The sequence below is a fragment of the Spea bombifrons genome, chromosome 3 (assembly GCF_027358695.1).
Source record: "Spea bombifrons isolate aSpeBom1 chromosome 3, aSpeBom1.2.pri, whole genome shotgun sequence".
In the NCBI taxonomy this organism is placed as follows: Eukaryota; Metazoa; Chordata; class Amphibia; order Anura; family Pelobatidae; genus Spea; species Spea bombifrons.
Genome location: NC_071089.1, coordinates 69,345,213 through 69,359,379, shown reverse-complemented (window position 1 = coordinate 69,359,379; position 14,167 = coordinate 69,345,213). Strand labels below are relative to the sequence as shown.

Below are 14,167 nucleotides of genomic sequence, written 5' to 3'. Positions count from 1 at the left end.
TTGGTCTTATTACCATAGAAACCAAAGTGCATGCCTACTTACTGAATCATTTTATTAGTTGCTATAGTGATAAGACCATTTTTGAAAAATTGCAACACAATCACATTTTATACAGAATGGGAAAACTGTCCATACAAGGTCACCAGTGTCTGTGGCAAGGTTTGCAAGGGTTCATAGAACATCATTAAATTGTCCACCACAAACCACACTAAATGTCCACCATGAGCAATGTTGATGCCTACTCCTGCGTATACAGAAGATCTCCCCTCTGTTTAGTAAGGTAATTTGCATACTTGGGAACTCTCCCGGTTTGACCCGGAGATTGCCGGGTGAGCGCTGCTCCTCTAGTTCTCCGGGTCAAGGCAAATCCTCCGGGTCGCCCGCCGACGTCAGTGCGACCGCCTGCCGACGTCAGTGTGCAGTCCTGGCCGTGTCACGCAAGAGAAGGCTCCAGGTAGCAGGAGCCAAGAAGTTCCCAGGTATGGTAATTTGTCTCCCAAGCCCTGCTTGAGATACCTTGTTATTAACAACATAAATTTAATGAAGGCAATCACTTGCTGTATTTATTTTTTATGTAGGTGATGTAATGTCTATTATTAATGTTGGATAGAGAAAATCTTCCAAAAAGAGCTCATAACGTTCATAAGATAAACTCTTTGGGACAACAAACAAACAAGACAAGACTGGAAATTTGCTTTTATACTATATTCAATATCTAGTGAGAATCCTCAATTTACTCATCTTATTCCAGTACACGCGTTTCCAAGGTTGCATCTGATAAAGAGCTCTCCCAGGAACAAACAGAGATGACATACTGCAGAATGCTGTGTTCCCTCAAACATTAAAAGATATATTGATATAGGATTAAAGGAGAAATACAATGAGGTAGCCACATGTGGGTGAAAAAGACCTTGTTTTTTAAACTTCTATAGCACAAATGGTAGTTTTATATTATTGATTAGTACAATTGTACAAGCAGCAACAGATCAGGATACAAGGACCTCAACTGGTTTGTTACAATTCAGATCATTTGGATTTAACAGGTGGAGAATATATATGTCATGCTGCCACCTGAAGGTTGCTTACATCAATGCAGTTGAACAAAATACAATATTATCATACGTGAGAACCAGCTGTGAGCTGTGAAGTGTCGGTATATAGTTTTGTGAATACTAAAACAATGCTGCTCTATGACCCACTCAGGGCCGGCCCAAGACAAAATACCGCCTGGGGCGAATTTTAAAATGCCGCCCCCCCTCCCCCTCCTTATCTACCCTTCCTCTCCCTCCGTCCCTGCCGCCCCCCCCATTGTCTACCCTTCCTCTCCCTCCCTCCCTCCGTCCCTATTATCTACCCTTACCCCCCCCCCCCTTGTACTTACCTTTCAGCAGTCCTGCGGCGAGGAAATGAGGTAATCTTCCGGCACTCAGCATTACAAGCCGGCACCGAGACCGAACAGGAGGAGAGAAATAGGGGCGCCGAGCGGGTACTGACAGCTTGGTAAGCGAAAACCACTCGGCGCCCCTTTCTCTCTCTTTCGCTTTAAAAAAAAAGTGCCGCCCCTTCAAAAGTGCCGCCTGGAGCAGTTGCCCCACTCGGCTCCATTGTCGGGCCGGCCCTGGTCCCACTTACAGTCACGTGATCTTATAGGCTAGCCACCCAGAGGATGTGCCTGCCACACGAAGAGGCAGAGCTAGCAGCGGTAGTCTTTAAGGAGGTAGAATTGGGGGGGGTTGGCACCTTCTGGGGGGGGTCTTGCCCCCCAGTAATAAACACACATATACACTCGCTCTAACACACATTTACATATAAATACATAAACACAATTACAAAACTCAAAAGGGGACCGGAGACTCTTAGGGACGACCACTGTGAATGCAATCTGGGTGCAGAAAAGTCCTGTGGATGCAATCTGGGCAAATCCTGGAGGTGCAATCTGGATGCTGGGGCAAATTCTTATGCACTGTCCATATTAGAGCATTAAAATGTCTAATGCCAATATTTATGTGTGTGTGCATACAATGTATATACTGTATATATAGTGTATATGTGCAGTGTGTGCAGCAACCACTCCGAAAGCTGACTTCAATGCTTTCAAATCTGCTGTAGGCTCTAGCCCTGGATATTTGGAAGACCTAGCAATGCCCCTGAACATCGGATTACATGATTCTGCTGCACTCCGCTTCAAGGCCTCCTTGTGCCTTTTTTAAAAAAAATTGGACTTACCCATGCTGGTGGCCCTCCTGGGCGAGTCTGCCCTTGGGAGACCCCTCCCTTTTCAGAGCTCAGACGCCACCCTTGAAGCCCGGCAATTAGTTCTTATCTGTGGAGCGTTCAGGCAGAATCGTGAGTTTACATGTATGGAAATGAGGCATAGGGGTCAAGCAAATACGTTTGTGGGAATAGTCTGCTACTTCAGTCCCTGTGATGATCAGCTCTGCTAACTGGGAAGGGGCAGCATCTATTGTACTAAGCCATGTTGACCCTTAGCAAAAGTTAAGAGCTTCTGTTTGAGCCTTGGAATAGGAAACTCCACCATGGGCACTTAGGCCAAGATAAATAAGAGGGTTATGAATAACACCTAATTGTTTGGCAAAGTATGGAAAGTGGTTGATTATAGGTGATACACTTAACAAAGTCATACAGTATTAATAGTTTGAAATGTGTTGGTCTATTTGTACTAATCACACATACTAAGAAGAAAAATGTACTATACAGCATACATGTTATCTTGTATCTTATTAAAGGTGATGAGCCAGCGGTAAAACTTCAACAATGACAAGATCAAAGAACATACATTGTTAAATTGCTCTGGCAACAACCATTTGTCAAGAATGTAGGTTATTCTGAAATGAAGGACACAATCATTATTTAAAATGTTTTAATTGTATTACTAAATTTCTTGGGAATATGAGCAGTAGTGTGATCTTCAGACTCTCACGCGCACCTCGCATAACCAAAGGAAACCCTAGTCAATAGTCTGTTGCCTAATAGGAATATTAATGCACTATATTTACTTAGTCAACGTGTGGTAGTCTTGGTAACCACCTAACAATTCGATGTGTAGGGAACAAATAGTATTTCTCTCCACACAGTGTTTCTTTTGCCCTTTCCTTATTCAGTGTTTCCATCGCACTAGATGTCCATGTCCCATCCATTGTATCTCTCTTGCCCTTGGGTTTCTTTTAGTAGTGTTTTCAACCAGTAAAAAAAAAAATATAAGATAAAAATATAGTACAAAATGTATTTATCTTTTATGCTGGCTAATATTAAAAAATGTCTAAAAAATTGTAGGAAAAATATCTTATATTAGTATAATATCAGTCATAAAACCACAAGCCTTGGTATTTATAAAGATCTTAAAGTTTGTGCTCATTATAAGCGCAAAGGTATCTTTCTGGTAAGTTCACAGGGATATCATTTTTTTCAGTACACATCCTTTTTATATCATGTTTCCTGGAACACCTCCTTTAAGCTGTCTTTTCCAATCAGTACTAACGGATAAGGAATAACAACATTAGGATCTTTGATCAACCATGCTGACAAAAAGAGCTTGTTATGCCCGTGCAGAAGAATAAGAGAAATGACCCATGCTTTAAATAGATGTTTGCAGCAGAGAATAAAGAGTTTCTGCTAAGATATATTCTTAAGAATGCAAGCAGATTTCATTGTCTGTGCAAGAAACATATTCTACAATTGCATACTACTTACTGACATTTCAAGAAAATTTGCGTATGTTGGATTAACTAAAATAAATATGCTGTGTCCTTGCAAGTGAGCTATATTTATATATATATATATATATATATATATATATATATATATTTAAATAAATAAATATATATATATATATATATATATAATGTAAATGGGTTAAGCCGTATTAGTCCAGTAGACTTGATGTCAAAAAATCAGAGTATTGCAGAGTATGCGGTGATACCTTTTTTATTGGACTAACATAATATTTAAAAGACACGCTTTCGAGAGTTATCCTCTCTTCATTAGGTCTGAAGTGAGTATTGCTTCCGACCTGATGAAGAGATGATAACTCTCGAAAGCGTGTCTTTTAAATATTGTTAGTCCAATAAAAAAGGTATTACTACATAATCTGCAATACTCTGATTTTTTGACATCGTATATATATATATATATATAGTTATATTGTATAAAATAGTTTATTTAATACTGTTAACCGTATTAAATGAAGGATGTGTACATGAATAATGCATTTAAGATCGATAGCTCTCAGCACCATTGTGAGTGGCCCATTGATTATACAATGCAGATTTTAAGTTTTTCGGTCATCCAACTGGCAACATTATCTTTTTATCTAGGCTGCTTATCCCTTTGGGCTGATTTTCTCTCGAGTCTCTTCCAATCTAATCTTAACATCTGAGAAACTCAGAATAACCAAACCCTCCATCTGTTGCACAGAGCCTTTATTCACACTTTATGATGCAGATATACATTATATTTCATGATTATGCAAATGAAGAATATGTGGAATCTGTAATTACAGGTGTACTACTGCACTTCAGTTGTAAAACAATCATTGATTTTATGGAATGCTTGTATTAGAAAGTCTGGCATGGTAGGAAACCACTACTACTGACTTAGTTCATCAGGCTTCGATGTTTTAAACTATGTTATAGAGCTCAACAGCACATCTCCTTATCAGACTAGTAATTAGGAAAGACAAAACATATATGAAGTGATAACTGGGGGATCTTCTTATGAATTGTTAATTTCTGCTCTTCTTTGATATATGTGAGTGGGACTATTGGAGTAGGGAATTAAGTATTAATAACACTACAGAATCTTCTGATGCCCCACAAACAAAATGTATAGTAATAATAATAAATAATAATAGCTCCAAGCATTGTTAAAACATTCCTGAAATATTCCGACCAATCGGTTTAGAAGATAAGACAGTAAAAGCTTTAATATTTGTTACAATAGTCTACCCCTATTTCATAAATTATGATACACATGACATCATTGGTTTATATGGAGAAATGATTTATAGCTTTGTTTTTCTTTTTACAAAATGTCAAGTTTGGTCGAATAAAAAAGTAAAAGTATCTTCAAATTTCATATTTGTCATGCAAGAACAATCCAATTTTATTAAATGAAACAACTTTTTAATTAGGATGAAGAAAAAGTAAAAAGAACAGAGCTATGTTATCTTAGCGACATCTGATTTGTTTGAATGGTTAAAAAAACAGGGACAGGTAACATTAAGTCGTCAGGTAGCATCAAACGTTTAAGATTTGTGATAATAGCAGGTGCTGCAGTAACATTCTGTATGATTTTCAATCTTCAGGTTATCCTTCAATGTAACCTAAAAGTAGAAATAATGTTAAAGTTTAAGCTTCCACATAAAAGTATAGGATCTCAATATAACAATTTCAGTTGGGTGAACATATGCTCAAAATTCTTTTGTAAAATGTTATTTGTCTCTGCCATTCATTATAGGTATTGTATGCCGCACAAGTCATGATGTGGACAGGGTGGAGTGCTGGGAAGAAGATAGTTGTTACATAAAGGGCAAACTTTGTCATTTGTATAAAGAGTGACGCAGTTATAGAGATAATGCTCCAGTTGCTTGTAGAGGAAAGAAGCATAGGCAGTAAAGGCTAATACAATGACAGTAAAGGAAATTTCCAAAGGATTTTATGTGACAGATGTGGCTTGCAAGACTCAGATCCATATCCATAATAATTTCTATCCCTATTATACTGTATCTGCTTGGCCCGGGAAATGGCATGAACGTTAATTTTTCTTGACAGCACTACAATGTGAAACTGTCTGGCATAGCTTTGGGTGTATAATGCTATGTGTATAATGTTTCTTTCAAGCAATATAGAGCGACCAAATATAAAACTGATTACGGAATGCAAGAAGTTGCCAGAGGTAATCTAAGGGGTTAATGAACGGCAGTATATTCTGTTTATAAATTATTGACCTGATTTAATAAATGTTGCATGCAGTCCAGTTGGCAGACAAGATGAGCTTGAAGTAGCAATCTTGCCCCGTTAGAAATATGTCTACATTGCAGAAGTGCCGGCAGCAGAGGTTGTCTATGCGCATCGCGCAGACGTCCACCGGCTGCCGGAGAGTAGGATCCAGGTCCCCTGCAGCGCTGCGGGCTAAATGATAAAGAAAAGAACAAAAAACACCTGCCCGGCGCCCGGAGCTGCATGTCCCGGATGGCGATCGATAGAAAAGTGCGGCCTATATTGAGGCAAATACGGTATCCCATATTTGCAGGTTTGAATTTGAACTTGGAATGGATTATTAAAGGGACACTCCACCATCGTATGTACTTTAGTGTAAATGTATGGAGGAATTCAAGTCTGAAATGGACATCTGGCACCGAACAAATGCCCAATAGGCTGGATGCCATAAGCATAAAATTTTTGCGTGCAGCAGTGCATATCCACCCATTGGCCACCCAATCATCACCAGTTCGGCCCTGGAGGGAGTGATTTTTGCCCATGCCCCAGCTGTCAGCATTGCAGGAGATGTGTTCAGCTGCATGTATCTCCTACATGGTAGTACGCACGTCATACTCATTTTCAGCCATTTATCCCTGACGCTCCTTATCACCTAAGAACTGTCATTCAACCATAGCCTTCCTATGTCACATCACTGCAAGATATCCTAAAATCCCTCCTACCTGCCTCATTCATCAGAGCTCAAGACGCTGTGTAGTTAGCATTTTTGAGCAAAAAATAAAAAAACTTACGTAAAATGTCGTAGCAAAGAACACAACTGTATTATCACTATGGCGTCTCTAATCAACATTAATTTTTTCCTTTTTTAAAGCAAAGATTTGAGATATTTTTTCTAATATTTAAACAGCCTTGAATGCCTAGTGGGTTAGCTTAATACATGGCTGGTCTGTGTGTGGCAACCAACTACACTTCTCTCAGAAGGACTATCCTTAGATAGTGGGAGAGTGGAGCTTAGAGGGTCAGCTGACTAAGACATAAACCTTAAAGGAAAGGACAGGGGGAGAGTGGTCCTGAGTGTCAGCCAAACCAGCCAAAATTTGTACTGGAAAGAAAAGGGGTAGAAAGGTGCTCAGATGGTCAGCTACCCAACCATAACTTGTAGAGTTTAAGGCCCGATTGGTGCTCAGAGGCTCAGCCAACCACAACATCATTGAGTAGAGCAGGGACACCTGCAGGAGACCCACAAAGGTCTTGGTAACCTAAAATATATATTAAGTTAGATCAGGTCAGCTATCAATGCATTTTGCATCAACCTTATTGGGGTTCCATGATAGAGGCATCCAACCAAGTTCACCACTTGCAATGGTAAAAGGGTAATTTTAGGAAATACTTGTAATATTTACAGGGTTTCTCCTTCTATTAACACTGCAAATAAATATATTACCATTACTCACCCTTGTAAACGCCTTTGCTACACAACATGTCGCCTCTGATGTAATGTTCTTTGGAACCAACATGGTTTTCTTTGATCTCATGGGAGTTGGATAAGCCCTAGAGAAGCAGCATCCAGTGCACTGAAAAATTGTACCCTTTAAACCTGCGTTTCTAAAGGAATTGTTCTCTTTCAACTTGCACTCTGGGCAACCTAAAATAAAGCATTTTCATTATAAATAACATACAATATAAAGCACCAAGAAAAACCTGTTTGCATGTGAGCTACGAATCTGCTTTTCTAAAAGGGTACTTCTGTGCACAACAGCTTTGTTTAGTTGGGTTCTTTAAATCCCATACCTTTGCATCATTAACTAATTTCTTAATTTCTATGTATATATTGCCTACAAAGCTTTAACCATAAAAATGGAAAGCAGATTTCAATTAGTAAAGTATCCTGCTTGCAGCTGGCACCAGAGTTGGACACTCTTTATATTAATTGAGTTTGTAATGATTTATAGGTTATACAGTTAAACACACTTTACTTATCCAAACACTGGAATTAAGAACTCTGAAGATTTGGTTCCTAGTGGTTGATTAAACATAGATTTGTTCCTATCTATCTACCTACCTATCTATCTACGTATCTATTTATCATCTCTATATACATATACAGTGTAATATTGTGAGTGAGGCATGGGTCATGTGGATTAATGTATGGTACAGGGTTGGACCTTGTCGAATCTAGCATGTGTTCATGCGACACACAAATGGCACACTATACATATTCTACACACAGTTGAAAAGAAATGTGGGAACTTACCCTGAGTCCTTAAACCTCCATCGGGAAAGGAATGAAGGACATGCAAGAACACAGATAAGAATGCCAAAATAACTATGACATATTTTCCACAACAATCCATGCTGTTTCTGTAAATAATGAGCAAAGTAACTTATTTTAGCTTGCATGAAACCATTCTTTGGTTTTCCAGCAAGCCAGCTGACAGATAAAATTCCATTCAGTAAACATGATTCATAAATATAAAGCCGCTGACTTATCAAATTGTAAAAAAAAAAAATCTTGTCTGAAACAAGCAATTGAACTGGAGTTTAATGGCACACATCCTTTTAATAAATACATAACTGTTATTTGTTTCAATCTGGGGGCTCAACTGGTTTTAAAATAATTACTAATTAATTAATTTAGGTCCCTAAGTAGGATTTAGATACATAAGAACAACATTTTGCTTTGTAATAGACTAAGAATTATGGTTTCATGCTGTAATAATGCTGTTTCCCTTATCAATTGGCATAAAAGATACCCAGCGCCACCTTGTGGAAGTAAGTAGCACAACTGTGAATACATTTTTATACATACGGCGATCGACTCACTTTTACAGACTATTCACTGATAGTGTGTGAGTTGGTTCAAAACAACACCTTTTTGCCATATCACTTGTTCAAAAGTCTGTACCAGATTATATGTTCTTATACACCTGGACAGTGGACCTTGAATTGCTAAGAGTTGAAGATACATTTGATTTCCTTGTTCGGTACTACAAGAATGGTGCACTAAAGATAAAAACGTATCATTTCTGCTCATACTAGTTTGGTGTATATATATATATATATATATATATATATATATATATATGTAAAAGCTTCTATTTCTATGATAACGACTATTGCCAGCACATTTAGCTAAGAATTGGAATGCCTTTAGCATGGGGGCTCTAACAAGAGCATATCTGATCAGAAAGCACAGCAGAAATAAGTGTACATGCCAAAATGCAGGTAAAGATAAAAAGCATTACTGTAGGTGCATAAAAAGTATTAAAAAAAAACAAGCATAGTCCAAAATTTTGGCCGTTGCCAAGGTACAACAAATTTATTTTCTAACTTTAATTATGGGGAGTGGCTGGCTCGCCGGGTCTGACCAGGATCAATCTTTGATAGATTTTTTTTAAAAAAAAGGATATTTGCCAAAAGATCAAGATATGTATGGGCATCTAAAATAATCAACATATATTTATCCATTTTTATTTAATATGTTTCAAACATGCAAATCTTCTAAACAAAATAATTTCTACATAAAAAAGCTCCAGTAAATATATATATAAATATACTCTTTAAAGCGTGATCAAGGAGGAGGGTCAAGAGGTAGAATATCTCTTGGTACCTCACTCATACGAAATAAAAGTGTTAGCATATGCTCATTTACTTGGGGGTAACTTGGGAGCAGAGAAGACTAAAGAGTGAATCTTAGGGAAGTTCTTCTGGCCAGAAAGAAGTAAAGAAGTTTTGTGCCTCATCTTCACACTGCCAGTTAGTAGCCCGAAAGCCTCATCTAACGGCACCCCTAATCCCATTACCTATTTTGGACATATATTGAAAGACCTTTTGAGCATATCAGCAGGGACTTGGTGGGTCCCTTGGAAAGATCGGCAAAATGTAATTAATATATTTCGGTGATACTGAATTATGGCACATGCTATCCAGAGGCTATACTTATTTGTAACAACTACTTGTAAAACTATAGCGAACAAATTGCTAAAGGGTTTTTCTCAGGTTGTATTACCAAGGAAGATATTACATTTTGTATCATGACTTATGAAGGAGCTATATGCCAACTCTAAAAAATAAAAACACTAAGAACATCTATATACCACTCTGAAACAGAAGGATTACTCGAGTGGTTCAATAGAATCATAAAGCACATGTTATGTAAAGTTGTAGATCAAGATGGGAAATATTGGGTCTTCTACCTTTCTTACTATTAGTCATACAAGAGGTTCCCCAATCTTCAGTAGGCTTTTCTCCTGTTGAACTTATTTAAGGGGTTAATTGGGAAGAATAGGAAGAACTGTACCAGGAAAGTATATGATTCACTATATGGATCAACGGAAAGAACGCTTTTGACAAATTACTCCAATTGTTAGAGATTATCTTGAAGGAGACCAAAAGGAGCCACCAAGATAGTTACAGTCAAGCACCAGTACGGTTCTTCCAGCCAGTGGACCAAGTGATGGTTCTCGTACCCACAACTGAGAGTAAACTCTAGTAGGGCCAGTAAACTTAAAAATACGCCTGATCTAAGGAAAGTTGAATAGGTTTACCATATAAACCTGATAAAGTCATGGAAAGATAGGGAGAGCTATAAAGTTGTGTTTTGACCAATCCCCAGTTCCAGCCCCTGAACAGCAAAGAGAAGTTAAAGAGATGGTTACAAGAAATAAAGAAGCATTTTCTAGAATCAGTGACATATTTCATGATATAATCACTGAACCAGGAATAAAAGTAAAAGCCTACAGAACCCCAGAGGCAACAAGAGAGCTGACAAATGTTGGAATTGGGAGTTGTTGAGGAGCCAGTGATCAAGCCCCGTTCAAACACTAGTTCAAAGGTTGATAAATAAGCTTCCGAGACCTCTCACAGGTTATGCATCAGCATAGTTGGATGATGTAGTCATCCATAGCCAAGGCTGGGACTCTCATTTGGAAAAATGTAACAGTCTTGGACAGCTTACGAAACCTGGTCTTATAGCCAATCCTGCAAAATGCACTACTGGTTGCACCAGATATAGTGGGGTGGAACAATGATGCAGAAAAAAATGTTTGTGGACTTGCAGACTGCATTTACACTGTGTCAGCAGCTCCTGATTCTGAAAAAGCATTTATTTTTACAAAGAACGCTTCAGATGGGGCTGTACTCTCTGATTGAGGAAGAACACCCGGTTGTCTATCTGCCAAGTTACCGCCAAAAAGTAGAAAAAGAGTGCTTGGCCTATAAAGGGGCGACTAAGCTCTTGAAATGGCATCTGCTGGGTAAATTTTTCAACTTTATAAAAGACCATACTCCTCTAAGAGGGGATGCATAATATTAAGGACAATAATGCAAGGCTCACATGTTGGTTTATTTCTTTACAGCCTTTCAGGTGTCTCTGTAAGGCACAGGGCAGGTTTGCTACATGCTAATACTATATATATATATATATATATATATATATATATATATATATATATATATATATATATATATATTTATATATATATATCACTGGCTATGATGGAATTGAAATACAGAATAAGCCCCATAGTGAATGACTATGTAGGGAGATGGAAACACACTATGTGCAGTAATGAGTGTGAAATTGTCTTGAGTGCACAGCCTCCCCACAAAGGCTGCTGCATACTTCATGCGCTGGTAGGATACCTGGCAATATAAGGAAGGCTTTTTTTTATGTAAAGACAGATGCTGGAGCGTGTTCAGTCCCCTGCCTGAAAGGGTTAAAAAAGAAAATTCAGCCCTTTCCTGGCGAATGTAATTGTCCCTTCCCCTGCAAGGTAAAAAGACTGTTCTGAATGAATTTGAGTGCCTGACAATGGGGCAGAGAGGACTCTGTGAGCCTTGCGCCCAGAGATCGGGTACCGTATAGAAACATGTTTCGGATGTATATTCAGTTTTTTTTTTTGTAACTGTGAACATTTGTTTACTTTCCAAACCAGAGTAGGATTTCTATTTCCTTCATACAGTTTTTAGACCACAACATTTCACCCAAACTACTGAACTAACACAGTTGTGGTACCAAGCATGTTCATTTTAGTTTCGTTCAAAATCATGATAACCAGTATTTACAATGAATATTAAAATAATAATATAGTTGTGTTGTTTTTCCTTGGTATAGTAAAACTAATATTCATATAACCATATACAGATGTACGCAAAATATTTAAATCACGCCTTAAACCAATACCAATCATTTTACATGTTTTAGTCACTAACAATGTAGATTGTAAGACCTGTGGGATAACTGTTTGTCAACCATAGATGAAACTAGAAGATATAAACTTTGCAGGCTTAGAAAAGTTTGTATGAAGTTTGCCAACTTTAAGAAAGTAAAGGTTAGTAGCTTAAAATTCTTACCTTCCTGTTGTATAATCACAGAGAATGTGTGAGTGATGTGCAGTAAATGACCACTTGATGTCTTCCTGGTCTTCTTGGCGCTTTCTCTTTTCTCCTTTATATAAGAGATGTACCGGTAACATAGGATTTTATAGATAAGTCAGGGATCAACATTCTGTCTGGTTGTTACAGAGCACCACTCCACGTAATTGCTTTTCCATCCATTTAATCAAGCTAGCTTTTAAAATTCAAGATAACTGTGCCTTTTCCAAGGCAGAGAGTGTCAGGTTAACATCAATAAGAACTAAGTTAGAATTCCGTTTTGTCTGATTTAGTCATAACTTCAGCTGTTATGTTAAAATGTTCCCGCTCTTAAATCCTCTTCTATGTAATGAGTATGTGGAAATTAATTAAAACTGTGTGAGTTGTCCGCTAGTCAAGGAGAATGATTTTTCCCTTGTGGTTTTCTTGTTTTGAAAATCTGGATTTATAAACACTTTTTTTGTACCTTAATCAATATTACTGATGGATCCAAACTGCACAGGATGCCTGTTGAATAAGATAAAACTTAGATGAAAATGCTTATTTAAAATGCTGAACAAAATTTGTTTAGGAACACTGCAGGACCAAAGAACCGTGCTTCTTTGGAATAGGAGATCCTGGAAGGCCTTATACTCTATATTAGACTTGTATGGGAGCATGAACACATATACTTGGTGTACCCCAAGGGCTTTGTTCAAAGTCCCCTTCTGTTCTCACTTTGCACTGCCTCCCTTTGCAAACGAATTCCATTCTTCAGCTTACAGTACCACTTGCATACTGATGACACTGAGATCTTCTTTTCTTCCACTTATTTCTCTTCTTCCCTGTTTGATCATCTTATACTTGTCATCTTCTGTCTTGATTAATACAACTCCATACCCACTTTGCCCCATTACAATCCTAGATCAATGCTGCTGACAGACTTATCCTTACTAATCACTCTCACTAACAACTTTCCATTTTGTCAGTCTCTTTAGTGGATGTCTATACACTTCAGGATTCACATTAAATGGTAAGTCCCTTGGACATATTATTTACCTTCTAAAGGGATACTCAAGACATCAGATGCACCTTGATGCATATGATAACTGAGAAGTGATATACTTACCGCTAGACATGGTGTTCTAATGAGATGGATGGAAAGCACTCATCAGAGGAGATGCTATTGCAGGATAGGATACCGTCCCCTCAAGAGAAAGCTATTACAATCTCAGAAGAGTTCTTCACGCTCCAACTGGTTCCCGATCGGATTGAACCTTTTGGGTTCAAGCGGCTGTGGGACTTTCTGATGATCCTTTGAGACCAGAGACAGACTCTAAGTTTGCACAGGCAAGATATACAAAATGAACAGTGATCAGGGCACCAGAGGTCAGGATAATCTATATATCAAAGGTGAGGTCAGGAAGCCAAAGTTCAGGGTAAACAGCCATTCAGAGCTGAGGTCTTCAACCCGGCAACAGATCATAGTCACGATTAAGCTGGGTCAAATACACACGATCAGTAATGGATAATGCACTAGGACAGGCACGGGTATAACCATCAGAAGGCAAATATTTGAAAGGCTTGGCATCATTCCCTTCAGGACCTCCGGTTGCGGCAATGAGTGTGGCGCAGGTGCGTGCAAGGCCACTATAGTGTATAGGATGAAGTGATGAAAGAGTACCCTGACGGAGGCAGCTGCCGGAGGATCCCTCGCGCCGTGTGGGACAGCAGACCGAGGACGTCCCCGATGGCGGAACGGCAGAGCGGACCCCCAAGCTCCAGCGTGTGGTCTATCACGCCGGCACACCTGGGGATACATCACTGAATGATTTCAATGGGAGCACTTGCCTGCC

The 14,167-nt window shown here is 38.6% G+C and overlaps 1 protein-coding gene and 1 long non-coding RNA gene across 2 annotated transcripts in view; both read right to left on the bottom strand.

Moving 5' to 3' along the window:
- LOC128482732 (uncharacterized) overlaps window positions 1-14,167 on the bottom strand; it is a 194,439-nt gene that overhangs the window by 111,011 nt on the left and 69,261 nt on the right. The gene's annotated exons all lie outside the window — the stretch shown is intronic.
- CGA (glycoprotein hormones, alpha polypeptide) lies at window positions 4,916-12,390 on the bottom strand. The gene is made up of 4 exons (XM_053458611.1): window positions 12,312-12,390; window positions 8,212-8,318; window positions 7,412-7,602; window positions 4,916-5,341 (listed from the first exon to the last, which is right to left on the bottom strand). Exons 2-4 carry the CDS (start codon window positions 8,309-8,311, stop codon window positions 5,264-5,266), a joined length of 369 nt encoding a protein of 122 aa, XP_053314586.1. The 5' UTR covers window positions 8,312-8,318; window positions 12,312-12,390; the 3' UTR covers window positions 4,916-5,263.

What these genes read in the sequence shown, in the direction of transcription:
- CGA (XM_053458611.1), bottom strand. Translation starts at nt 8,311, where the DNA reads ATGGATTGTTGTGGAAAATATGTCATAGTTATTTTGGCATTCTTATCT. An exon ending in TGGAGGTTTAAGGACTCAGG is followed by an intron (nt 7,603 to 8,211) that starts GTAAGTTCCCAC and finishes GCTTTATTTTAG; the next exon opens with GTTGCCCAGAGTGCAAGTTG. An exon ending in TAGCAAAGGCGTTTACAAGG is followed by an intron (nt 5,342 to 7,411) that starts GTGAGTAATGGT and finishes TTCTACTTTTAG; the next exon opens with GTTACATTGAAGGATAACCT.